The following is a 26,895-nucleotide window of genomic DNA, read 5'->3' as shown; positions in this document are numbered from 1 at the left end:
TTACTAATCCAGTCATCTACATTTTCATCCAGCTCATTTATATATGTACATCACAAAGAGCAGAGGTCCCAGCACATGTGGAACACCAGGAACATGTGGAAAGTCAAAATCACCTAGGCACTAACACAACCTTAAGTTTTTTGCAACAGTCTGAGAACTCTCTACAAATTTGCTCCTCCAAATCCCAAGGACTGTTGGGTGGTCTATAATATAATCCCTTTAAGATGGCCATACTTTTCTTATTCCTCATTTCTTCCAAGAAAGCCTCACTAGACAGATTCTCTAGTCTGTCCTGACTGAGCACTGTGGTGGCATTTTCCCTGACAAGAAATGCCACCCCTCCCACTCTATTACATGTAAAACAGCTGAACTCCAGAACATTAAGCTGCCAGTCCTGCCCCTCCTTTAACCAAGACTCATTAATGGCTACAATGTCATAATTCCACATACACAGCTCAGAATATTAGTCCAACCATCCTCAATCTTTAGATTGCTAACTTTGTTTGAGGGTTTAATGACATTTTTCTCCACAACCACTCCATTATCTGTTCAGGTGCTCCGGTTCCTATCCCCCCTGCAACTCTATTTTAACCTCCCCCTGCCCATACAAACTTTGTTTTTAAAAGCTTTGAATGCATCAGCAGAGCCAATTACTTTGAGATATAAATGCCTTGGACTGAACTACTTTGCCTGACTGGATATTGCTAGCATCACTATCAAAGCGTGTTGAAAGCAAAGTGTTCAAAGGCCACTGTACAATGTTCATTCCAAATGAAAGAGAGAGGAGAACCATCAATAATTGATATCAGTTATTGCTATTTTTAAATTTGTAAATGCTGCAAGTTGTAATAGTTATATTTTCTTCGGGGATCTGGGAAAGGAAGGAAATATTAAGCGAATGAGAACGTAGAAAGGATGCAATGGAGAGGGATTAAAAGTGGGGTAAAGGAGCAATAATCTCTTATGACACAAGATTTGTCTCATAAATTATGGCATGAGATGCTTCCCAGACATAAAAATTAACCTCAAATCTTTCAGCGTGTGTGCTTTATACAGAGATTTAAAAAAGGTTGAATGACACATAATACACATTGAGAAACCTTAAAGGCAGTGTTTTCATAGGAGAGACATTGGCAAGTTCAGCTGGAAAGTTCAAAAGAAGAGAGTGAGATTGTGTTATAGATGAAGAAGGAGCGGCAATTGTTCTACCGAAGACATTGGGCAACAGCTGTTTAAGGAAATGTAACACATTTTTTTCACGATGTATATGCATCATTGAACAGGGCTAAGTTAAAAGAAAGCTGTAGGGATAGCGTGATTGCAAGGAAATGAATTACAGTGTAAGGCCAAATACTAGTGATTTGTTTAGCAGTACGTGTAGCACCAATGACTTTTCAATATCAGCAAGGAGATGAAATGGAGAAAATTAGCAGCATTCTATCACAGGGCTTAAAACATTGCAAAGGAAAATAGACACGTGACAAAGAATTACTCAGGTGACCATGGACGTGACCACAACCATAAAGCTAATGAGGCATTTAATATATCTACCCCACCTCTGACAAACAAGTGCAAGGAAAACTATTAATCAGTGTATAACTGCTTAAATGTTATCTTTAATTTGATATGGTATTAATGACTTCTCTGCATTGGATCTGAAAGATTTCATAACATTTATAAATCCCTTTGTTTAGTTTTCTTTTTGAACTGCCCCCATTCTTCTGTCATCCAGATATCTTGATAACAATTGCATCACTGGCCTCACCCTATCAAAGATGCCCCTCTGTTCTTCCTATCTCTCCTGCTTCCCTCCCAAAAACCCTATCTGAAATTTAAAGCTAACTTGTTTTCTTTCACTTTGCGGGTTCAGATGAAAGCTCTTTGGCTTGACTTGATAACTTTCTCTTCCCACAGGTGCTGCTGCATCTCATGAGTTTTTCCAGTATTTTATATTTTCAGATTTCCAGTGTCTGCATTTTGTTTTCATTAGTGAGAGTTTTGTTCACCACAGGTTCTAGGAGATTCATCTTAAGATAAATTCACCTTTAACCAAAACTGAGCTTTATTTTTTTTTTGCAGAGCTGCCAGTGGCAGAATTTTGGGGTTTGTTTGATTTCAAGATTGTAGTGGTATATCTATTGTTCAAACTAATCTCCCACTCTTGATGCTTTGAGTTCCATCATATTGTTAGTCAGATTTTGTCCAGCTTTCATTGGCATTTTGGAGCTGTTTTGAAAGCAACCTACCAACATGTTCAGAATTGCAGTGCAGTTTATCTTCCTCAGGAGACTGGGCAACACCTTTGTCGGTTGCTCAAATAAAGAAAATGGAGAAAATCAGATAAAAGCAAGAAGTACTTGCTTTTCACATTGCTGCCAGTGTAAGGAAATGTTTTTCATTACTTCCAAGTGATTAAATTCTTTGAAAAATTCCCTGGACAAGAGTTTGCTTTGCCTTTACATCAAAGCTCACCTGTTCTGTCCTGCCCTGATCTGGAACTGGCCAGGCTAACTCAAAACACAATAAACCACTAAAACTCCAAAGTGGTGGTAAATGCCTTACTGGCTGCCACAGAATTTTCAGTGGGGAAAAAAAATCAGTTATTCAACACATCTTCTGCATCAACAGGCAAGTTCTTTAAAGCAAAAAAAAAGTGGAGGGTTGTGTGGACAGACAAAGTTATTGAGCATATAAAGCCCAATACTTGAACTTGCATTTAAAGTTGTTCTACTAAGAGAAACTGCATCCAAAAATGCGAGTGCATTTCATCTACATCTTGCTGAGTTTCGGTGAGACTAGAATGAAAAGTCATGGGGTAAGGATAAGTAAGAGGTGAAATAATTAAGGGGAACATCTTCACTGTTGAGAATTTGGAACAAGCTGCAAATGGAGGCGGGTTTGATTTCAAAATTTAAGAAAAATTTTCTAAGTATGTGGATGAGAGGTGTATAGAGGGCTATGGTCCAGGTGCAGGTCAATGGGACTAAGCAGAATAATAGTTCAGCACAGTTTAAATGGGCCGAAGGACCTGTTTCTATGCTGTTGTTCTCTGACTGCAGGTAACAATGCAAAATCTCAAGGCTTTGAAACATTCCACATACATTGAAGCAGGAAGTAGCGTTTGTTGCTATTGCTTGAAGAACCTTCACCTTGGTGTTGTCAGTTTAGATTTTCCAAGTGTTCCAGTTGCCAAAAAAATCTTGGCAACTTTCAGATTCAAGGCTCAGGCAAGTGACGAAGGCAATTCCCATTTGTATTTTGAAACAATAGAAATAATGACTTTATAATATAGCAGTTCACTAGTTAATGAGAAACTGAGTCAGAGGGCTGTTTGCTATGCAGCAGTTGTGCAGACATTCAGTCTGTACCAACATTTAAAAGTTGTGTGGGTAAAGTGTTCTGCTGAGAAAGTAACCCACTCAAAGCACTTGTGAAGACATTGCAGAAAGTCCAAAATGATAAGAAATATAGTGCTCCAGATACTAATATACAGTGCTTATAAAAAGTATTCACCCCCCTCCCCTGGAAATTTTCATGTTTTATTGTCTTACAACATTGAATCACAATATTTGGCTTTTTTGACACTGATCAACAGAAAAGATTCTTTTGTGTGAAAATGAAACAGATCTCTACAAAGAGATAATTACAAACTACTAAGTTAATTACAAATATAAACCACAAAATAATTGATTGCATAAGTATTCATCTCCCTTTAATATGACACACCAAAGCATCACTGGTGCAGCCAATTAGTTTTAGAAGTTACATAATTAGTTAAATGGAGATCTGTTTTTGGAGACCTGTGTGCAGTCAAGGTGTTTCAGTTGATTACACCTGTATCTGGAAGGTCCAGCTGCTGATGAGTCAATTTCCTGGCAAAAACTACACCATGAAAACAAAAGAACACTTCAAGCAGCTCTGCGAAAAGGTTATTGAAAAGCACGAGTCAAGAGATGGATACAAGATAACTTCCAAGTCACTGAATATCCCTCAGAGTACAGGTAAGTCAATCATCAAGAAATGGAAAGAATATGGCACAGCTGTAAATCTACCTAGAGCAGACCGTCCTCAAAAACTGCGTGACCGTGCAAGAAGGGGCTGGTGAGGGAGGCCACCAAGATACCAATGACAACTCTAGAGGAGTTATGAGCTTCAGTGGCTGACATTGGAGAGACTGTGCATACAACTGTTGTCTGGGTGCTTCACCAGTCACAGCTTTATGGGAGAGTGGCAAAGAGAAAGCCACTGTTGAAAAAAAACTCACATGAAATCTCAGCTAGAGTTTGCCAGAAGGCATGTGGGAGACTCTGACGTCAGCTAGAAGAAGGTTCTAAGCTCTGATGAAACCAAAATTGAGCTTTTTGGCCATCAGACTAAACACTATGTTTAGCCTAAGCTAAACACCGCACATCATCAAAAACACACCATCCCTACCGTGAAGCATGGTGGTGGCTGCATCGTGCTGTGGGGCTGCTTCACTGTAGCAGGCCCTGAAAGGCTTGAGAAGGTAAAGGGTAAAATGAATGCAGCAAAATACTGGGAAATCCTGAAGGAAAACCTGATGCAGTCTGCAAGAGAACTGTAACGTGGGCCAAGATTTATTTTCCAGCAAGACAATGAACTTAAGGATAAAGCCAAAGCTACATTGGAATGCGTTAAAAGCAACAAAGTTAATGTCCTGGAGTGGCCAAGTTAGAGTCCAGACCTCAATCCAATTGAGAATTTGTGGCTGGACTTCAAAAGGGCTGTTCACTCATGATCCTCATGCAATCTGACAGAGCTTGGCAGTTTTGTAAAGAAGAATGTGGAAAAATTGTGGTGTCTAGATGTGCAAAGCTGATAGAGACCTACCCACACTGACTCAAGGCTATAATTGCTGTCAAAGTACATCTACTAAATATTGACTTGAAGGGGGTGAATACCTATGCAATCAATTATTTTGTGTTGTACATTTGTAATTAATTTAGATTGCTTTGTAGAGATCTGTTTTCACCCTGACACGGAAGAGTCTTTTTCTGTTGATCAGTGTCTAAAAAAGCCAAAGTAAATCCACTGCGATTCAGTGTTGTAAAACAAAAAAAAACCATGAAAACTTCCAAGAGAGGTGAATACTTTTTATAGGCACTGTATATGTAAAATATGGGGTAAGAGTGAAATGTGAAACGGGAACATAGCAGATAGCATGTAATGCTAATACAGTACCAGCAAACCTGATTCAAATCTGCTGCTGACTGCAGGTAGTTTGTATATTCTCCCTGTGACTGCACAGGTTTCCTCTGGGTGCTCTAGTTTCCAATGATGCACAGGTTAGTAGGTTATTGGGCACATGGGTTTAATTGAGTTGGGTGGACTCATTGGGTTACTAGGGTCTATTACTATGCAGTATCTCTAAAGATTAAGAATTCAAATTTACCTTGTTTTTATAAGTAACTGCTATAGTTGCAAGATAACTTTAAAAAGTTATTTGGCTAATTGTACCATTCTTTCTGATGTCCTAACAGTGAGAGTTAACATGGCTGTAACAGAAGCAAAAAAACTTTTCTGGAGCATCCTGGACTCCAGTACCATGGTCCAAGAGGCACCGTGGCTCCAGCAATGCACTTGTAAGCATCTCACAAAAGATACATTAAGCATATTTGAATGTGCAAACCCATTCTGTGTGTGTGCAAACAGACAGGTTCAAGTTTGGAATGGCCAAACAGAAGGACCTATGTGTGACTGAAGCTCTGTCAAAAGTCTCCCTTTAAAAATAAATACAATTGCTTGATGGTCTAAATGACAACAAAATACTACTAACACCAAAAATATGAAAGAAAAATAACATAAGATGCTAGGTATACTCAGGAAATCCAATAGTATTTGAGAAGAGAGATAGATTAACATTTTGGATCGATGACCTTGTGTTATGGTTATCTAAGAAAGGTTATGAATGAGCAACACACACAAAAAACTGGAAGAACTCAGCAAGACAGGCAGCATCTATGAAGGGAAATAAACAGGACACAGATTCAAAATTCAGACATTTATTTTCAGAGCAGCACACATAAAACGTTGGATGAAGTCAGTAGGCCAGGCTACATCTATGGGAAATGAATAAACAGTTGACATTTCAGGCTGATATCCTTCTTCAGGGCTGAAAAGGAAGGCAGAAGATGTCACAATAAAAAGGAGGGAGGGGAAGGAGGACTAGCTAGAAGGTAATAGGTGAGGCCAGATAGGTGGGAAAGGTAAAGGGCTGGAGAAGAAAGAATCTGACATGAGAGAGTGGACCATAGGAGAAAGGGAAGAAGGAGGGGGTGATAGGCAGGTTGAGGAGAAGAGGTAAGAGGCCAGAATAGACGAGGGAAGGAGGGAGAAGAATAGAAGAGGGAAGGTGGGAGGGGAAAATATTACCAGGAGTAATCTATGTTCATGCCACCAGGTTGCTTCTCCATCCTGAGAGTGGCCTCATTGTGGCAAAAAAGGAGGTTATGGATCAACATGTTGGAATGGGATTGGGGTGCAGTTTTGTACTTTGAGTGCAGTTATCCAGTCAACCTTATCAAATACTGTATTCTCAGTAGTTGGTTTAGAGTCAGCTGATCCAATACCTGGGTCTCACTATTGTGTATTCCTGGCATTGATTTTGAGTATGCCTTTTCATTGGCATAGCAATGATGTCCAACAATGAGCACCAACAAGTCACAATATATGTGGCAGTTTAATACAGTGTGTGCGTGCCTTATTGTTAATGTAAAAAAAATTCAGAAATTGAGTAAGTTTCTGCTAAAAGCTACCTTTTCTTGAATGATAGTTATTAATACTCTGCAATGTTAAATCAGATATCACTAATTTAAAGATTTTCTTTTGTCTAAAATTAAGGAAAGCTGGAATTTAACACGTAGTGATAACGTAATGCTGATGCTGCTCAACAATAAAGCAGCACCTGGACAAAAGCATAACAGAAATTGAAGATTTAAGCTAATCTTAAACCTTTGCAGCACAGTAGCATAGCAGTTAGTGCAATGCTTTATAGCACCAGCAACTGGGGTTCAATTCCTGCCGCTGTCTGTAAGGAGTTTGTACATTCTTCAAGTGACCACGTGGGCTTCCTCTGGGTGCTCCGCTTTCACATTCCCAAGATGAATGGGTTACTTGGTTAATTGGTTACATGGGTGTAATTGGCTGGTGTGGGCTTGTTGGGCCAGAAGGGCGTGTCACCGTGCCGTATCTCTGAATTAAATTAGTAATTTTGAATGAAAATATAACGTCCAAGAATTTAGAATGTAATGGAAACATATTTATGTTTCATGGTATGACAGTGTCAGAAAAATATTATTTCCATTTCAAAAGTATGTAACTGCCGTGATGTGCTGCCCTTTGGGAGTTAATCAGGTGGCAATTCACGGAAGTCTGGACAGCAGGTTTCAGAAAACTTCATTGCAAACTAATGCATCACTTTTAGCTCAATTGCTCCCTCTCCTGGCAGCTACTTTTTTATACTTGCCAAAATGTGCATATACTAGTCCACTTTAATCTCCATACTGTCTCTGCTCCTGTACCATCTAGGCCACTCATAATTTCATTTTCCATCTTTAACAATCCTCCATCCTGTGTTCCAAAGCAAACACTTTCTTCTGCTTTTTATATCTTTAGATATTAGAGTCATAAAACATTAAGATTTCAGAAAACACTTGTTCTTCCTACCTTGTTTGATTTCCTAATTTCTGTTTCACTCCTTCACTGCTATATAAGACCATAACACGTAGATACAGAATTAGACCATTTGGCCCATCAAGTCTGCTCCGCCATTTCATCATTGCTTATTTATCATCCCTCTCAACCTCATCATTCTCCTGCCTTCTACCCATAACCTTTCACTCCCTGGCTAATCAAGAACCTATCAACCTCCACTTTAAATATACCCAATGACCTGACCTCCACAACCATCTGTGGCAAAGATTTCCACAGATTCATCACCCTCCGGCTAACAAAATTCCTCCACATCTCTTTTCTGAATGACGCCCTGATATTCTGAGGCTGTGCCCTCTGGTCCTAGACTCCCCCATGGTAGGAAACATCTTCTCTACATCCATTGTATCTAGGCCTTTCAATATTTGATAGGTTTCATGAGATAGCCACTTAATTCTTCTAAACTCCAGCAAGTACAGGTCATCAAACCCACCTTTACATTGATCCTTTCATTCGTAGAATCATTCTCATGAACCTCCTCTGAACCTTCTCAAGTACCAGCACATTTTTTCTTGGATAAGCAGTCCAAATCTGCTCACAATACTCGGTTTGACCAATGCTTGATAGAGTCTCAGTATTATATTCTTATTTTTATATTCTAGTCCTCTCAAAATGAATGCTTAACGTTGCATCTGCCTTCCTTATCACCAACTCAACCTGCAAGTTAACCTTTAGGGAATCCTGCATGGAGAATCCCAAGTCCCTTTGCGTATCTGGTTTTTGAATTTACTCCCCATTTAGAAAATAGTCTATGTCTTTATACCTTATACTAAAGTGCATGGCCATACACTTCCCTACACTATATGCTTCTCTTGATTGATTTTTTGCCTGATGTATTCTCAGTTTATCCTAGACCTGGCAGTCTCATCCTTTGTGTGGGAACACGTAAATCATAATGCTTGAATTTCTTTTTTCAATGCCCCCGATGCTCTGGGACTGATTTACCATTAAGTCACTGTTTCTTGTCCACTTTGCTAACAGTATTTAATTTTGAGGAATTTGCTTCATTCAGTGTGTGAAATGATTCATTTTGGAAGGTAGAATGCAGGGTTAATAGCAGGATTCTTGGCAGTGTGTAGGTACAGAGGGAGTTTGGGCTTCATGTCCACAGACCTCTCAAAGTTGCTATGCAAGCTGATAGGGTTCAGAAGGCTTATCAGGTGTTGGCCATCGTTAGTTGAGGAAATTGTTTAAATCCACGAGGTAGTATTGAAGCTCTATAAAACCGTTTAGATTACTCTCGGGATATTGTGTTCAGTTCTGGTCACCTCTTCACCAGGATGCTGCCTAGACTAGAGGGCAGGTCTTATGAAGATAGGCTGAATGAGTTAGATCTTTTCTCTTTGGAGTGAAGGAGAACTTGACGGAGGTGTACAGGATGATAAGGGGCATAGATAACATGGGTAGGGGAAAAATTAACTAATAGAAGGGGCATAGTTTTAAAGTGATTGGAGGAAAGCGTAGGAGGATCTCCGAAGTTCCTTACACAGAGAGTGGTGGGTGGATGGAATGCCTGCCAGGGGTGGTGGTAGAGGCAGGTATATTAGGGACATTTAAGAAACTCTTAGATAGGCACATGGGTGAAAGAAAAATAGAAAGTTATGTAGTTGGGAAGGGTTATATTGAAGTTAGAGAAGGTGAAAAGGTCAGCATGGGCCGAAGAGCCGGTACTGTGCTGTAATGTTCTCTGTCCAGCTCATTAGTGGATCCTGTTGGTACAATTTCACACCTTTCACTAACCCAGAAGTTATCTACAAATTATTCTCAAACTTTTAAATAAGAAAGCAAAATTATGTAAACTAAGTGATGCATAACATCACTGTACTGTTACCTTGAATGTCTATCTTCAACTCTGAAGTTTGGAACTTATGCTACTTACTCTATGCTATACTTAACTCATGCTGCAAATATTGGAGGGTTAAGTCACACAGCTGACAGATAAAAATTCCTACAAATATACTATTATACCTCATGGATTGGCTAAATTACAACATAATTTATATTCCTTTCTGATTAATCTCACAAGCCCTCCCTCAATGGTTAATCATTATAAATGGACCGATAGTATTTGAACCAAAAAATTTTAAACCACTTTAGTTTTACAGAAAGAATCATCTATTTTCACTTATTTCTTTGGACTTTGTAGTAAATATTATAATTGCTGTTACTTTAATCAGCTTCTTTTCTCTTGCATGTTGAATACAGAAGTCATAATTTGGTAATTTCTAAAAGACAAGTATTATTTATACTGTTACATTGCAATTATTAATTCTTCAGTAGCTGCTTTCATAGTATTGCATATTACAAACTAACCTATTTTACTGAAGTTTCCATTACAATCTTGCTCAGAAAAGTAATTATCTTTGCATGTAAATTATTCTGAAAAGATTTAGAACAGAAAAAATGGATCAATATTCCAAATTTTGCATTTTATTTCTCTCCTCCTGAAATAAAATGTACAAGTATTAAATCATGAGGCCACTGCGCCTTTGGATTTCTTGCCATACTTTCTGTAGTCCTTATTTCACCTGTCAGCTTAGCTCAGTGAATGAAAGTATACTATGTGCAAGTTCAGCAACCCATCTATATTCAACCATAACTATTTACAATTCTTTTAAAAAAAAAGACTGACAAAAGTTAAAGATGCAGAAACTATCCATCCTTTAAGAACGACTAAGAAAAGTTCGAAAGCTTCTATTAAGGGTTCTTAAATGATTCCACGCCTGATGTTTGCTGATCTGCTTCCAGAAGATCTTCCTGGAAATCTGCTGGCATGAAATCCAGGTATTGCAGGTAACTGACCTGGGGTAGAATCTGATGGGTTAAAATGTGGTCTGAATGGTGGCAGTGTCCCTGGCAATGGTCCCAATCTTGCTCCTGATCCAGGTAAAAAGCGATTAACAGGGTCTCCTCTGTAAGGCAGCTGAAAATGCTCATCGTATTCTCCTCCAATAATACCAGGTGGATAAAACTGGCGGGGTTCAATTGGAAAGGGATTGAATGGACTAGGCTGACCAGGAAATAAGGGCAAAGCCGGTGGCAAGTAAAAGGGAAGTCTTTGCATCATTTTCCACTTTGTTACATACTTCTCTTTGTAGAGCTTGAAAAACAAATGGAAATGTTTAAGTTAGAACAGCATCTGTACAAACATAACGATAACATTTTTAATGAGGTGCATCTTTATTTAATTTCCGTTCCCTCTAATTATCTTAGTTACTATGATTCAGCTAAGAAAGGGGAGCAGACCTGCTTCCAAGGTATGTATGAGAGTATTGTGGGTGATTTGCTGTGAGGGTCATTTTTTAGTGCAACATAAGAACATTATTCCAATTGGACAAGTCTACTCAGCAGTACCAATGAAATCAGGAAATTGATATTAATTAATATATTGGGCAAGATAAACCACCATATTCAGGCAAATGTTTGATTCAAATTTAAAAAAAATGATTGTGACTGAAATATTACCGGTGTAATTTCAAAATAAAACGCAATTCATTGAAGTCTGTCTGAGTACTTATTCACTTAGATAATTGAACAAAAGCTCTACTTACTTTCTTCCAATCATGGCTGCTTGTTCTCGAGTCTGGTTCAGAAACAAAAATCCTCAATTTAGTAGGCAGACAAATGAAATATCACTAGAAAATTGGTACCAAATGCTTGACTATGTCTTTACACAGAAATAAGGTTCACTCAATAGATTGCTTCCAGCATTTAAGAAACTAATTTCACAGCTATAATACATTCATAATAAAATATGCTTCGTGTTTTCTATGAAATACCAAGAAGTTTCCATTTTCTATGGATAATGTTTTAAGAATGTTGAATCAGAATCAATTTTAATATCACTGGCATATGTCATGAAGTTTGTTTTATTGTGACAGCAATACATAATATAAAAAAACTAAAAATTACAATAAGAAATGTATATAAAAATTAAATTAAATTAGGTAGTGCAAAAAGAGAACAAAAATATAATAAGATAGAGTACATGGCTTCATTGTTCGTTTAGAAATCTGACGGCAGAGGGTAGAAGTTGTTCCAGTGCTGCTGGACAAGATCACAGAGAGAGGAGTGGTAGTGCAGCAAATGTTGCATCCATTCCTTTCAGATAACACAGCCATTGTACTTCAAAAGTAAAATTTCCATAAGTGCTTGAACTATCAGCCTTCTGTTGCCATTACTTTAATAGCTGCTTTGTTAGGCCATTGAGCAGAATGAATGTCAGCTTACCTCTGAAGTCCCTCATGTACAGAAATCTCCAAAGCAACTGGTCATTGGTAGCTGTATGAAGGTCCCGGCAAACTGCTGACAGAGATAAGATGGAGAGTACATCCAAAAAACGGAAAATCCGTAATTTGAGTTCCGGAGGGAGAACCACAAGACCAAACACATCAGGGAGATTCAAAGCTAGAAGGAAACAAAATTTATTTTAAAAAGTTACTTCCGCTGCAGAAGAATTCTGAAGAAAGTTGCAATGAAGCTAATCTTTGTTTTGTTTTACAAATTTCAAATAACATTTTTAAAACGCAATACTTGCATGATTCTGCCGCAAAACAAAATGCTTAAAATTAAATAGCAACAGAGAAACTGTATTACTAAAGTTAGTATTTCTGTAAACTTCTCAAATGTAAACACATTACAGCCATAAAACATTTTAAAAGGATATTTTAATTTGTGCCTTTTTACAGATTATGTGGTATAAAGATTTGTGCCAGAGCAGATCAGGGCGTATTTGGTTCAACAAGGAAACAGCAGGTTTTGAAGCCAACCAGTCACAAACCATTGAAGCTAATGCTCGTGCAATGAGTAATTGACCATGATTAGTGCAACGCTTTACAGTACAGGTGAACCAGGCTCAATTCCCGCCACTGCCTGTACAAGTTTGTGACCGCCTGGGTTTCCTCTGGGTGCTCCAGTTTCCTCTAACAATCCAAAGACGTACCAGTTGGTAGGTTAATTGGTCATTGCAAATGTCCCGTGATTAGGCTAACGTTAAATTGGGGATTTCTGGGCAGAGTGGCTCAAAGGGCCAGAAGGGCCTGCTCCGTGCTGATAAATATAAATAAATCAATAAATACATTTCTCAGGAGCTTTGTTCAGCTTTCTAAAAGTTTTGAGGATTAAAGAAGGTACAAAATGTAAAACATTATTGCTAGAAGGAAGAGCAATACTTTCAACAATAAGAATTCCTGAGCTGGTCCTGATCACAGTAAGGAAAAATGGAGCCTAAGGCTTTTACCTTGTCTAGCATTGGCAAGCAAAGGATATACCAGCTGATCTTTGAACATGCAGGATAGTTTCTGTAGATCTTTGTAAACTTGTGCAGCATTCTCACCTTGCCAAATAACAAATTGGATACAATTAGGAATGGTTGGTAAAACAGTTTCAGATCTAGGCATTCACTATATCCAAATTAGTATAACTACATTCAATATGATAGGTTTGTTTAATTATAAAGAGAAAAAGAAAACACCTGGCTCTCAACCCAATTTCCTTAAAAAGATTTTGAAGCTATTATACATTTACTAAAGTACTAAAAAGTAATTTTTCATAATTACTATTTTAATAAAGATTTTCTGTTATACTCCATGTTTGATTGATTTACTTGAACGCAAAAGTTGAAATAGCAATCCCCCTGAATTGAAAAACAATAATTCTGTATTTCACAGGGACAAAAACAAAGTAAACCTATAAACAAACAAGCATATTCAAAGGGCAAGACAATGAAGCAAATGACTGCTTGGTCTATTAGAAAAACAGGAAAAAAAATCTCTGAAAAGACGAGCTCCAAGGTGTTATGGAAAATGCTTATGTCCTACATTAGTGGGCTCTAAAGTATTTTTTAATTAACTTGGATAACCTGATCTCTGACTAAATGAATAAACATGAAAGTGAATGCACAAGATTATTCAACATGGTGGGTAAGTTTCTTTCATGTCTGAGACTAGGTTAACACCTATAGGTGTCAAATTGTGATTCTCAGTGAGCAGAAATGTAGAACAGCAGAATACCAATGCACAATTTATGTTGGGCTAAAATAGAGACCTCTTAATGCAGCCATACAACTTTTATCTTAGCAACTTTTACATTACAATAAATGTATTTTTATGATCATTTTCTGTAAGTAAATAAAGTTTCAGATTCCATTTATAAAACTACGTGAAAGCTTACCGAGAACATTTGGGCGAACGTAGGACACAGGTAATAATTGCAGTTTCTTTACACTTTTGATATTTTCATTGATCTTCAATGTAGCTGAAGGAAAACGTTCAAATGGAATCAGCACATATTAATACATTCACAAGCAAATGAGTTATGTTAAAGCTCTTGCATTATTCCACCTTTATTTGAGAAATTCTAAACTTAAAGGACTTGATGGCAGCATGTTGGAACCCTTTAGGTGGGAGCAAGTTCACTTTCTCTCTTCTTACATGCCCAAAATTTGAGGAGCTCCCAATATCAGCTCCATATTAGATGCTTAGCTTTTGCAATTAATTTCATTGAGGCACTAGAACCATCTTTAGCACTTGATCTAAGGATCAAAGAGGGTCTTAAATGCTTTTTTAAAAACACAAACACAAGGAATTCTGCAGATGCTGGAAATTCAAGCTACACACATCAAAGTTGCTGGTGAATGCAGCAGGCCAGGCAGCGTCCTCTACCTGGCCTCTTAAATGAGTTTACAATTTTGGATTACTTATTATCTCCCTCTAAAAATTAAAATGGCTTTGTTGTCCATTTACTCATAAGACACATATGCATAGCAATGAAAGAGAACTGTACTTTTAGAAATGCTGCCGAAGTATAACACATTAATTGCAGCTCCGCTTCATTAGATGAACTCATAATACTGTATCTCATTATAGACTGTGAATAAATAGGGATTTCTCCCAGATACTGGACAATATTTTTTATATAAAGTAAAATACTGAAATATATTAATTGGTCCTAAACAAGAGGGTAACAGGAGGGTCATTTGAAACAAATTGAAATGGACTATTTATTTGGATCAAAAACTATAAATTCAGGTATCTAAACTTAGGAGCACCACTGAACAGTCATTACAGCATTCTAGCAGTTATCCTAGATACAGTGCCTTGAAAAAGCATTCACCCCCACAACAGAGAGAGGAAAAAAGGGAAAAAAATAACAAATAAATAAGGGATGGGGTAAGAAGGGGAGGAGGGGCATTAACAGAAATTAATGTCCAATTCCACGTCCTATTCCCATTCTGATATGTCTATCCACGCCCTCCTCTACTGTCAAGATGAAGCCACACTCAGGTTGGAGGAACAGCACCTTATATTTCTATATAGCCTCCAACCTGATGGCATGAACATTGACTTCTCTAACTTCCGTTAATGCCCCTCCTCCCCTTCATACCCCATCCCTTATTTATTTATTAATTACTTTTCCCCCTTTTTTTCTTTCTGTCCCTCTCACAGTAACTCCTTGCCTGCTCTCCATCTTCCTCCGTGCTCTCCTCCCCCTTTCTTTCTCCCGTCCCATGATCCTCTCCCTTCTCCAGCCTTGTATCCCTTTTGCCAATCAACTTTCCAGCTCTTAGCTTCATCCCTCCCCCTCCTGTATTCTATCATTTCAGATCTCCCCCTCCCTCTCCCACTTTCAAATCTCTTACTATCTCTTCTTTCAGTTAGTCCTGACGAAGGGTCTCGGCCCGAAACGTCGACTGTGCTTCTTCCTATAGATGCTGCCTGGCCTGCTGCATGCCACCAGCATTTTGTGTGTATACCTAGTACCTAGTCTATTTTCTTCTTAATTAGATTTTATACATTCTCTGTACACCATGGTTCTTTTACCCCACCATCCTTTCCCTGACTCAATGGAATTACCTATGCAGAACGCCATGCAAGTGCTCCCGGAACATTTGCCACATTTCTGTTGTGTATTTTCCTGAGAACATCTGCTCCCAAGTTCCTGCCTAATAGTATCATATTTCCCATTACCCCAATTAAATGTTTTCCCAAATTGTTTGCTCCTATCCCTCTCCAGCGATAAGAGTTGTGATCACTACCTCCAAAATGCTCTCCCACTGAGAGATCTGAGACCTGACCAGGTTCATTTCCCAATGTCAGATCAAGTACAGCCTCTCCTCTAGTTGGCTTAGCTACATATTGCATCAGGAAACCTTCGTAAACACACCTAACAAACTCCAACCCATCTAAACCGCTTGCTCTAAAGGAGATGCCAGTTAATATTAGGGAAGTTAAAATCTCCCATCACAACAACCTTATTGCACCGTTCCAGAATCAGCCTCCCCATCTGCTTCTTGATATCCTTGTTGTTATTGCCCCCTTCCTGTTTCAGACTTCCACCCACACTGACTCAGTAGATAATCCCTCCACAACTTCCGCCTTTTCTGCAGCCATGACACTAACCCTGATAAGCAATGCCACGCCCCACCTCTTTTGCTTCCCTCCCTGTCCTCTTTGAAACACCTAAAGCCTGGGCACACTCACCAGCCATTCCTGCCCTTGAGACATCCAGACTCTGTAATGGCCACAATGTCATAGTTCCACATATTGATTCACGCTCTAAGTTCATCAACCATGAGAGTGCCTTCAAATGAAGAAAATTTATGGTCCTTGAGTGGCCCCAGTCAAAGCCCTGACCTTAACCTTAGTCTCTGTCAAGACTTCAAGATTGCTGTCCAGTGTCGCTCCCCAACTAACCTGGCACAGCTTGAGCAATTCTGCAAAGAGGAATCGTAAAATCCTACTTCATTATATTGTGCAAAGCTAATCCAGGCTCATCTAAAAAGGCTGCTGGTTGTAATCACGACAAGAGGTAGTTCAACTAAGTACTGAGCAAAGGGGATGAATACTTCTGAACTGCTGACTTTTCAGGTTCTGAATTTTTAGCTTTTCATGCTCTACAATTTTTCCCGTTTTTGTGCTCTACTGTGAACAAAGGAGCATGTGATTCACAAATTAAAAAATCAGTTAAATTAATCAAAATCCCTGGTCGTAATACTCATCTATGTGAACAAAGGGTGGGGCTGAATACTTTTTCAAGGCACTGTAAAAATCGCAGAATATTTGATAAATTAACAACATTCTTGATATGAAGCTAGCATACGATACCATTGACTACAACCAGATTTCCCATTGGGATGCAGCTGAGTGTAGCAGAACCATCTTCACACAAGGAGTGATTGTACTGTAATCGATAAAGACCTCCGTTCTTCCAATTTTCAGGCATTTGGACAATATTCAGATTAGAATCCTGGGAAAATACAAAAACAATGGTTTCTGCAAGTTATTTTTTTAAGTTAAATTTTGAATCTCATAGTTTCAGCTATAAAGAAACTGGACAGAAGGTGCATTAGAATTAGAAATATTTAAGTAACCTGGATGACACTTCTGGTTGACTGCTCCATTTATTCTATAAAGTCTACCTGCATCAGCAGTATTAAACTTCTGTATATTGGTTATTTCATTACCTGCCATTTAAATTTCCCCATCAACTTCACAACAACCAATGTTTATAAAGTCAGGAATGAGGTGAAAACTAATTATTGCATATGCATATTGCATATGGGTTAGTAGCTATGTTTACTAATTGTCCTAAAAAAAAGAAGCAATATCTATTAACCATCCAAATCAAATAGAAGGCACAGTTTGAATAATTAAATTGCAGTATTATATAATGCATTACAGAAAGATATTAAATCTCATCTTTATTGACTTTTTGAAGAGTAACCAATTAATTTCATCCTCCAACCCTGTTAATTTTCCCTGAAGTATTTATTCAATTCACTTTTGATTGCATTATAATGTTGCTTCTACAACTTTTTCAGGCAGTACATGACTTATCTCAATAATGCACTGTATTAAAAAAAATATTTCTCATGTTCACTCTGGTACCTTTTCCAATCTAATTAAATCACAGTCCTCTACTTACTGATCCTGTGTTCCCTGGAAACAGCTTTCCTTTGTGTATCAAAAACCATATCTCCAACCTTATTTCCTGGTAAATTTCTGCACTGGAAGTAAAACTCCAGTTACTGCACAAGTAACTAACCCACATCCTTGATATTATCGTAATTCTTTCATGTATCCTTTGTGAATCTCAGCATCCTTTCTACAGTATGATACTCAGTATTGGTTAACAATAATTATTATTATTATGTACCCTCTGTGAATCTCAGCATCCTTTCTACAGTTTGATGCTTACTATTAGTCAAGTATCAGTCGAAGATTCAGCTCAACTTTGTTCACTTTTAGTCCACTAAAAAAGCTAAACTCTCTTTGCCATTGCAGCATTCATCCACTTCCAAAGATTATTTTCCAAGGGTCTTGCTTTTCAGTTGGTTGGGAAGCCCGTGATTTTAAGCTCATAATTTAGGGTTGACAATCAGCAGCAGGAGTTCTTTATAATTGAAAATGTTTTTTTCTTGTTCTTTAGAAACAAGAGTAACACAACATTCACATTCTAGTGCTCCAGGTGTAAATTTTTAAAAATTGCATAAATATCCTACATCACACTCTGAAGAGAAACATGATGGTCTTGCGTGTTCTGGATAACAATTTCCTTGATGAATATCACTAAAATAAAGCACCAACTGAACATTCAATTTGTTGTTCTATGTGGGATACAACTAATACAAGAAAACTGCTGCATTTGTCAATAACCACTGCATTTCTCATACAAGTCAGTCTATATCAATTTTACAAAATTAGGTCAAGAAATTCAAACTAAAACTTATATGCCACTCCATATTTTCAAAAACAAAATTCTCGTCACTTCACAACCAAGTATTGACATAAAGTGCACTTACAAAAAATTAACTTTGGGGCTTAAAGCTGCTGCCATACAGCTCCCATGACTGGGGTTCAATACAGTGACTTGGGCTCTCATGCCATTCTTTGGGAATTTGCACATTCCAGCTGTGACCACATGGGTTTCAAGTGGGTGGTCTAGTTTTCTCCTGCATCCCAAAAGTGTACTGGCAGGTAAATTGGCTGCAATGAATTGTGTCTAATGGAGGTGAATGCCAGGTGTATCAGGGGTATTGATGGGCATCTGAAAGGAAATGGAACTGATATGAATGTTTTGAAACTTGGCAATGAACTGAATGGCCTCTCTGCTTAAACTCAGATGTCTTTCACCTGATGTAGGAAGATGCAAGAACATTTTTCAATGCCTTGCGGGCTGATCAGTTAGAAAAGTAGTAGACGTACTGCTCACTTCCCTTCAGAGAGCATTCATGTATTTTAAAATAGAGAGTATATGAAAGATAAATCCAGCAGCTTAGAGATAGAAAACGGTGAAAGTTAAAACTGCAAGATTTTCAGAATGGAGTAGGAGATAAAAATAAAGTGATTCTAATGATTTATAACCAACTTCGTTTCAACAAATCCACAACTCCAAAAATAAACACTAAAACAAGGATAATTTTCATAAAAGACCAACTTGCATTTACATTTAATGTCACTCTAAAATTATTTACCTGTGGAATGTACCCTGCCTCCAGCATGAGGAGGTGAAGCACCACAATCAGAGCGTCTTTCGGGTCAGCGCACTGAGCTGACTGATAAAGTGTTTCTAATGAATGTGGCACCTGCCCATCAATTGCTTCACTGCACAACATTGGCTCATGTGGATATTTTGTCTCTTCCAATGTCATAGACGTATCATCTGATGATGAAATCGGGAGGTTTTCCTCAGACTGTTGCACTGTGAGAGAGTCATCATTATGATTGGTCTCAGATCCACTCACGTTATTCTCAAGGATCTGATTTGGAGCAGCATGGGAACACGATGGTTGCTCCCTCATATTCAAGTCTGTTGCTGAGACAGAACCAGGGGCAGATGTGGAATCTGGTACCATTAAGCAGATCAAATCTCCCGTGACTATTCCAATAGACTTGATAGTTAGCTGGTCATCAGTCAGAGCATCTCTCCCATTTAAACTGATCTTAAACTCTGTATCAGTACTGTAAAATAAGGGCAAAATCTTTCAGAATTCAAAACAAAATTCTAACTTGCACCACATTTAAAATGATAACATGCAATGTCACTGCAAATCCCAGTTGAAGACTAAAGAAAACTCCTCAGCATCACCACCCCCTCTGCCCCTCCAGCACACACACTACGTAAAAATCAATAATGAAGACCAAAAGATACTATGACACTTTCATAATAATTTCATTTCTACTTTACTTATTGCTCAACTAGATTAAAAGTAAAAAGAGTAGCTTAACAAAAATTACAGAATATACACACAATGTCAATCTATGAAAGGAAGTAGGGGAAACTAACTGGGAAGGCATGGTAGTGTAACGGTTAGCACAATGCCTTACAGTATAGGCAGGCTCAATTCCCGCCGCTACCTGCAAGGAGTTTGTGTATTCTCCATGTAATTGCGTGGGTTTTTCTGGGTGCTTCAGTTTCCTCTCACAGTCCAAAGACATACTGCTTAGTAGACTAATTGGCCATTGTAAATCATCCTGTGGTTAGGCTCAGACTGAAATCGGGGATTGCAGGGCGGCATGGCTTGAGGGGCCAGAAGGGCCTATTCTGCACTGTACTGTATCTCAATGAATGAATGAATGACTAAATAAATACATTCATTTATTTCCAATTTACAATTGTAAACTTTGCAAAATAATAATGTTCCAACAATGACTCTACAACTAAAATGAAATAAGGAATGTCTAATAACTTACTCCCTACTCACCTGGACATTTTTCTTCAGACTTGGTTTATTCGAACTCCTTCACATGTGCTTTTAAAATTAGAGTTTGAATTGTACTTTCCACAGCAAGATTTATTTTTCCTACAGTAGACAAGGCCCTCAACCAATGATTTTAACATCATTGAAACTATGATTCATTCCCAATCCAGAGATCTTTATCTTTCATGTGACCCAATGCCGTATTCAACAAATTACTTCCAGTTTTTCCAATACAGGTACATAATCCAAACAAAAATCATACTATACCTTCTGAAAGTACATTTCTGTCTCCTTTTTCCAGTCCTCGACAACCATTGCTATCATTCTACTTGTACCTGCTCATTCACGCTCAAAATACAATGGGTTCTTTTATCTTAAAAAATACCGGTTAGGACCTATAAGTTTTTCTTCAATGAAGGACAAATAATGTTTCTTTCAATCAATAACATTATGCATTCACTGCTCTTCTACATTGATGAGGTAAATGAAAATTACCTCATTCTTTTCTCAACATCAGAGCTTGGGGGCTCAAGCCTTACCGAACAGCACGGTACTGGTAGAACTCCGCACTACCATTTGAGATAAAGGAAGGCCAGATAACGTACCATCTTAGAATGACTACAAATATTTAGAATTAGATTTATTATCACTGACAAATGGCATGAAATTAACACATGTGAGAGAGCTATAGGTGTACTCTGATCAATATGTATTCTTCAAACAAGACATTTAAAGAACTAACAGGAAATATCTCTGCATAATTCAAAAAAGAAGTGGTGCCCTGCAGTAAATAAATAGCTTAACAGAGCAATTTTGCACATTTCTCTTGCTGACTTAACACCTGTCAATAATTATGAGGTGAGATCTCATTTGCCCTGGGTTTTTACTACTGTAAAGCACCAACATCATCCGCCCTCCCCCACCCCGCCAACCCAATGAAAATACTGCAAATCCCAAAATGCACTTCTACTGCTATTTTTAACCTTACCATCCATTTGTAAGAATATAAATAGAAGCAAGAACAAGCCACCTGGGCCCCAATCTGCACAGCCATTTAATCAGATCATGACCAACCTTTTACGTCAGAACCACTCTCTTGCACAAACTTCATATCCTTTGATGCCCTTGAAAATGAAAAATCCATCCATCTCCTTCTTAAACATATACATAGCCTTCTTCAGTACAGAATTCCAAAAATTCACTTGCATGTGGGTGAAGAAATTTCTACTTTTTGCTTTGAATGGCTGACCCCTCATTTTGCCACTGTGCTCCTTGGACACTGGTATCTAACCTGAGGAAACCTTAACTCTGCATCTACCTCTTCAAACTGAATTTAGGTTTTTGTTACAAAGCAAGAATTTTGTTACCGTTCTATGAGATCATCTTACATTCTTCTAATCTCCAAACAGTATAGGCACAGTCTGCTTAAGCATGCCTCTCACAAGACCATAAGACATACGAGCAGAACTAGGCCAATTGGCCCACTGAGTCTGCTCCAGCATTCAATCATGGTTGATCCTCTTTTCCCCTTCCTCAACCCCATTCCCTGCCCTTCTCCCCGTAACCTTTGATGCCGTATCCAATCAAGAACCTATCAAGCTCTGCCCTAGATACACCCAATGACCTGGCCTAAACAGCTACCTGTGGTAACAAATTCCACAAATTCACCACCGTCTGACTAAAAAAATTCGTTACACCTCTGTTTTAAATGGATGGCCCTCCATCCTGAGGCTAGACTCTGCCACCATGGGAAACATCCTTTCCACATCTACTCTGTCTCGGCCTTTTAACGTTCAAAAGGTTTCAATGAGATCTGCCCTCATCCTTCTAAATTCCAGCGAGTACAGCCCCAGAGCATAATAATCCTTTCATTCCTAGAACCTCCTCTGGACCCTCTCCAATGCCAGCACGCCTTTTCTTAGATGAGGAGCCCAAAACTGTTCACAATACTCAAGGTGAGGTCTCACCAGTGTTTTATAAAGCCTCAGCATCATATCCCTGCTCTGGTATTCAAGACCTCCTGAAATTAATGCTAACATTGCATTTGCCTTTCACTGACTCAACCTGCAAGTTAACCTTTAGGGTGTTCTGCACAACAACTCCCAAGTCCCTTTGCATCTCAGATTTTTGGAGTTTCTCCCCATTTAGAAAATAGTCTGCACATTTATTTCTTCTATATAAGTGTACGGCCATGCATTTTCCAAAATTGTATTTCATTTGCCATTTTCTTCACCATTCTCCTAATCTGTCTAAGTCATTCTGCAGCCTACCTGTTTCCTCAACACTACCTGCCCCTCCACCAATCTTTGTATCATTTGCAAACTTGGCAACAAAGCTATCTATTCTATCATCTAAAACATTGATATACAGCATAAAAAGAAGCGGTCCCAACACCGACCCCTGCGGACCACCACTAGTTACTGACAGCAACCAGAAAAGGATCCTTTTATTCCCACTCGCTGCCTCCTATCAATCAGCCAATGCTCTAACCATGTTAGTAACTTTCCTGCAATATCATGGGCTTTTAACTTAGTAAGCAGATTTATGTTTGGCACGTTGCCAAAGGCCTTCTGGAAGTCCAAATAGACAATATCCACTGCATCTCCTTATCTATCCTACATGTAATCTCCTCAAAGAATTCCAACAGGTTTGTCAGGCAAGATTTTCCCTTAAGGAAACCATGCTGGCTTTGTACTATCTTGTCCTGTGTCACCAAGTACTCCATCACCCCATCCTTCACAATTGACTCTAACATCTTCCCAACCACTGAGGTCAGGCTAACTGGTCTGTAATTTCCTTTCTGCCGCCCTCCTCTTTTTTAGAGAGTGAAGCGACATTTGCAATTTTCCAGTCATCTGGCACCATGCCAGAGTTCAACGATTTTTGAAAGAGCATTGCTAATGCCTCCACAATCTCTACCGCTACCTCTTTCAGAACCCTAGGGTGCAGTTCATCTTACGTACCCTTAAGTACATCCCACAGTTGGCGTCAATCTGATAAACCTTCACTGCAGTCTCTCTATTGCTTGTATATTCTTCCACAGGCAGGGAGAGCAATCTACAAATAATATAGACACCAGATAGTGCAGATGGTTGTCTCTGGAGCAATACACAAAGCACTGCAGGAACTCAGAGGTTTAGGCAGTATATATGGAGAAAAATTGACACAGACATTTTGGGCCAAGACCCCTCAGTGCAGATGAAGGGTCTCAACCTAAAACATGGCCTGTCCTTTTCCCTTCATAGATGCTGTCTGACCCACTGAGTTCCTCAGCTTTTTGTGCTTTGCTTTATAGATAATGGGCCAGATGCAGTCATAACAGGGCTCTATATATTTGCAGCCAGTGCTCCCTTCTACTCAAATCCTCTTGCAATAAAGGCCAAAATTACATTTGCCATTAAATTTGTTTACTGTGCCTGCAAATTAACCTTCAGTAATTTGTATACAAGTAAAAAGGTCTAACACTCACACATTCAATAGTTCACCAATTAAAATAATCTCCGTCAGTAGTTTCCCTTAGCTTCTTACACTCAGTATCATTCCAGGCAACTGCTGTTGACCTCGGCAACATCTCAATCTGCTGCTACATTAGGAAGCTTGCACTAGCTTCTTGGAGAGAAGCTGTCATCTATTGTTGCTTTCATAGATGTAGGTAGAGTGAACACAGGGATTTGCCGTAACCCAAGGAAATCTGACAATAATTCTGAGCTGTGATTCTTGCAGTTGAAGATTTCAGTCTACCCAGAACTTTCACAAACTACAACATGGTGACCCGCACTTTGTTTTAATTCTATTGACATGGTAGGAAATACAGTTATAGGTTTACATCTATATTGCAATTATTCTCTTGGCGCCATGAAACCATAATCTGATGACATTGATGTGACATTCCAAACAGCTTTTTTGTACAGCTATTCTGCATCAAAGTACACAACAAATCTTCATGTCAAGAAAAGTATTTCCGTACTATAAAATCATCAAAATAACATTTGCATCAATCATTTTTTTCAATAAATATAAAATGTTGGCAATATGAAAATAAAGATATTAATCAGTCGATGGCACGATGAGCAACCAAAATAATTAATAATAGAAGCCAAGTCTTTCTTAACTTAACTTACTTGTAGCCTAATGATGGCAGAAAGGAGTTGGTTATTTTACTGCGCAGGTCACCGAGAGTCGGTTCATCCTCTTCCAGCTCCACCCAGCCTCTCTGCCGTTGAATGCGCACACGCAGTTTCATTTTAGCTGATTCTACATGCAGATGTTAACTGGAGAGGAGATGGAGTGGGAAGAATAAAGGGAAGAGCTCCACTCAAAATTATATTGTTCTCAAGCCAGCACCTCCCCTCAGATTTAAGAGTTTATCTTAATTAATCCTGTGATATTTATGTTGAGGCTCTGTAATTCTTGAGATGGAACATGCACATAATTCCCACACAATAATATTGTTTGTTTTAAGTTTTCCTGGTCAGCAAGCATTACATATTACACATGCCCAAACTTTCCACCGATACCTCTCTGTTAGGTGCAAATGATATCCGAGGTTAGCTTCCCCAAAATCTGTAAAGAATGTTATGAAAATAGGGGATAGCAGGCGTCAGGGACTTGTCAGAGACTTGTCAGAAAGAAGTTGCTTGTTCTGTGGAACAGAACAGAACACTGCTGCTGACGCCTGTCTTCAAGAAAACTAAAAGTCTTAATTCCTAGATTTGTTAATTTTCAAGACTGGCAAGTTCGGCATTTTAATGTTTATCGTTATTACCATCAGGAAGGTGACAGTGAGCACCTTCTTGAAGCAATGCAATACTTCTGGTGAAGGGGCCCCCACAGTGCTGTTGGGTACAGAGTTCCCGAACTTGGCAGTTGTCGGAGCTGCATTCATCCAGGCAAATGGAGAATATTCCATCACACTTCTGCCATGTGTCATAGATGGTGGAAAGGCCTCGGGGTGCCAAGAGCTTATAGAGTAAAAAAACTCAGTGGGTCAAGTAGCATCTGTGGAAGCAAAGGGACAGGTGACATTTTGGGTTGAGGTCCTGCATCATTCCAGCATCTGCAGTATCTTGAGTCTCCAGGTTATAGAGAAACTTGCTAGCTACTGAACTCGGTGTTACTCTCCACTATGGACACTAAAGGACGGCCCTCTGTTGGGCACTGGGACAACACACCAACCTATTTTAATAATACCTCAACCCGAAGAACTCAAAAGGAGAAAACTGCAAAACACTGGAACATCATCAAGAGCCCCTCCAAGTTTTAAATCTATGTTAAATGGACTTAGAGCATTTTGGCATCTTTTGTTAGCATTTGGTATTCCTCATCGACAAACAACTTCCGGCTCTGCAAACAACGCTATGGAAAACAATTTCAAGACAGATCCATCATCTCCATCAATTTAAAAACAAATAACGTTATAACGGAAGGCGTCTGCTATCGATTCAGAACTCCTGTGGTTTTTCAGTATAAGAAACAGGGCGCCGTATTAAGAAACTAATTATTCTTCGGCAAAATCGGCAATATTATTCACAATACAGATTTAAAGTAAACAATGTTAAGAGAAAATATTATTATTAAATACTTCAAAACACTGTAAAGAGTATTTTTATGAAGCCGTGGTAGGTGTCCTGCTCAAAATAGGAAAAAAGCGACACTTTACGACAGTCAGGCAAGGACACAGCAGCAACCACCTGATTTACTGGAATCGTTGAGAACAGTTTCACTTCGGTTTCGAAAGTTAAATCAATAAACAGACTGCAAATCTCCCCTCCCACCTCGCAACAGTCACCCACGACACAGAATACATTTCTCGCTCTCCTCACAGCGAACGCTCAGGGCAGATGGAGGATTTTCTCCCGGAACTGGCAGTGTCAAGGGCCGGGCAGCCTCGCATTACGCCAGGCACAGTCCGATGCCCCTTTCCGGGCCTCACCTCTGCATCGGCCGAACCGCCACTCTTTACAACTCTTGGCAAGTGCCCCGACTCCCCGCGCTCAGGCCTGCCTGTATCCTCTGCGCCTTGTCCCCGCGTCCGATCCGATATGAGCAGTCACTGAGCCGATTGTTACTCCCGGTTGTTAGCCACCGCCGCTGTCCGCAATTTGACAGTAGTTTAAGCCCCGCCCACCGCCGGGCCCGGCTGTCAACCCACTGCGCACGCGCTGTGACGACCCACTCCGGAGCCTCCCGGCACCGGCAGCCCGAGAGCTTTGGTTGCCGGCCCTTGAGAAAGAGTTATCTTGAGAACGCAGGGAAGTTTGCGGATGCTGGAAATCCAAAGCAATGCACACAAAATGCTGGAGCAATTCAGCAAGTCAGGCAGCATCCAAGGCAATGAGCAAACAGTCGACGTTTTGGGCCGAGACCTTTCTTATGACTATTTAATTCGGCCATTCTTGGTAGTGGCAACATCTGGTATTTAATGAGCTCTGAAATTTAATGGGATTCAGACTTTTCAAGTGTAT

At 39.1% G+C, this 26,895-nt stretch overlaps 1 protein-coding gene across 1 annotated transcript; it reads right to left on the bottom strand.

The window, feature by feature from the left end:
- Window positions 1-5,946: 5,946 nt before the first annotated feature.
- On the bottom strand, window positions 5,947-26,546 carry fbxo7 (F-box protein 7). Its single transcript, XM_063057964.1, has 9 exons — window positions 26,364-26,546; window positions 24,553-24,702; window positions 19,205-19,691; window positions 16,836-16,977; window positions 13,903-13,986; window positions 12,971-13,066; window positions 11,962-12,138; window positions 11,283-11,314; window positions 5,947-10,831 (listed from the first exon to the last, which is right to left on the bottom strand). Exons 2-9 carry the CDS (start codon window positions 24,672-24,674, stop codon window positions 10,439-10,441), a joined length of 1,533 nt encoding a protein of 510 aa, XP_062914034.1. The 5' UTR covers window positions 24,675-24,702; window positions 26,364-26,546; the 3' UTR covers window positions 5,947-10,438.
- Window positions 26,547-26,895: the final 349 nt, after the last annotated feature.

Source organism: Mobula hypostoma, chromosome 9 (genome assembly GCF_963921235.1).
Source record: "Mobula hypostoma chromosome 9, sMobHyp1.1, whole genome shotgun sequence".
Taxonomy (NCBI): Eukaryota; Metazoa; Chordata; class Chondrichthyes; order Myliobatiformes; family Myliobatidae; genus Mobula; species Mobula hypostoma.
The sequence above is the reverse complement of the archived record's forward strand: the minus strand, read 5'-3'. Positions and strand labels throughout refer to the sequence as shown.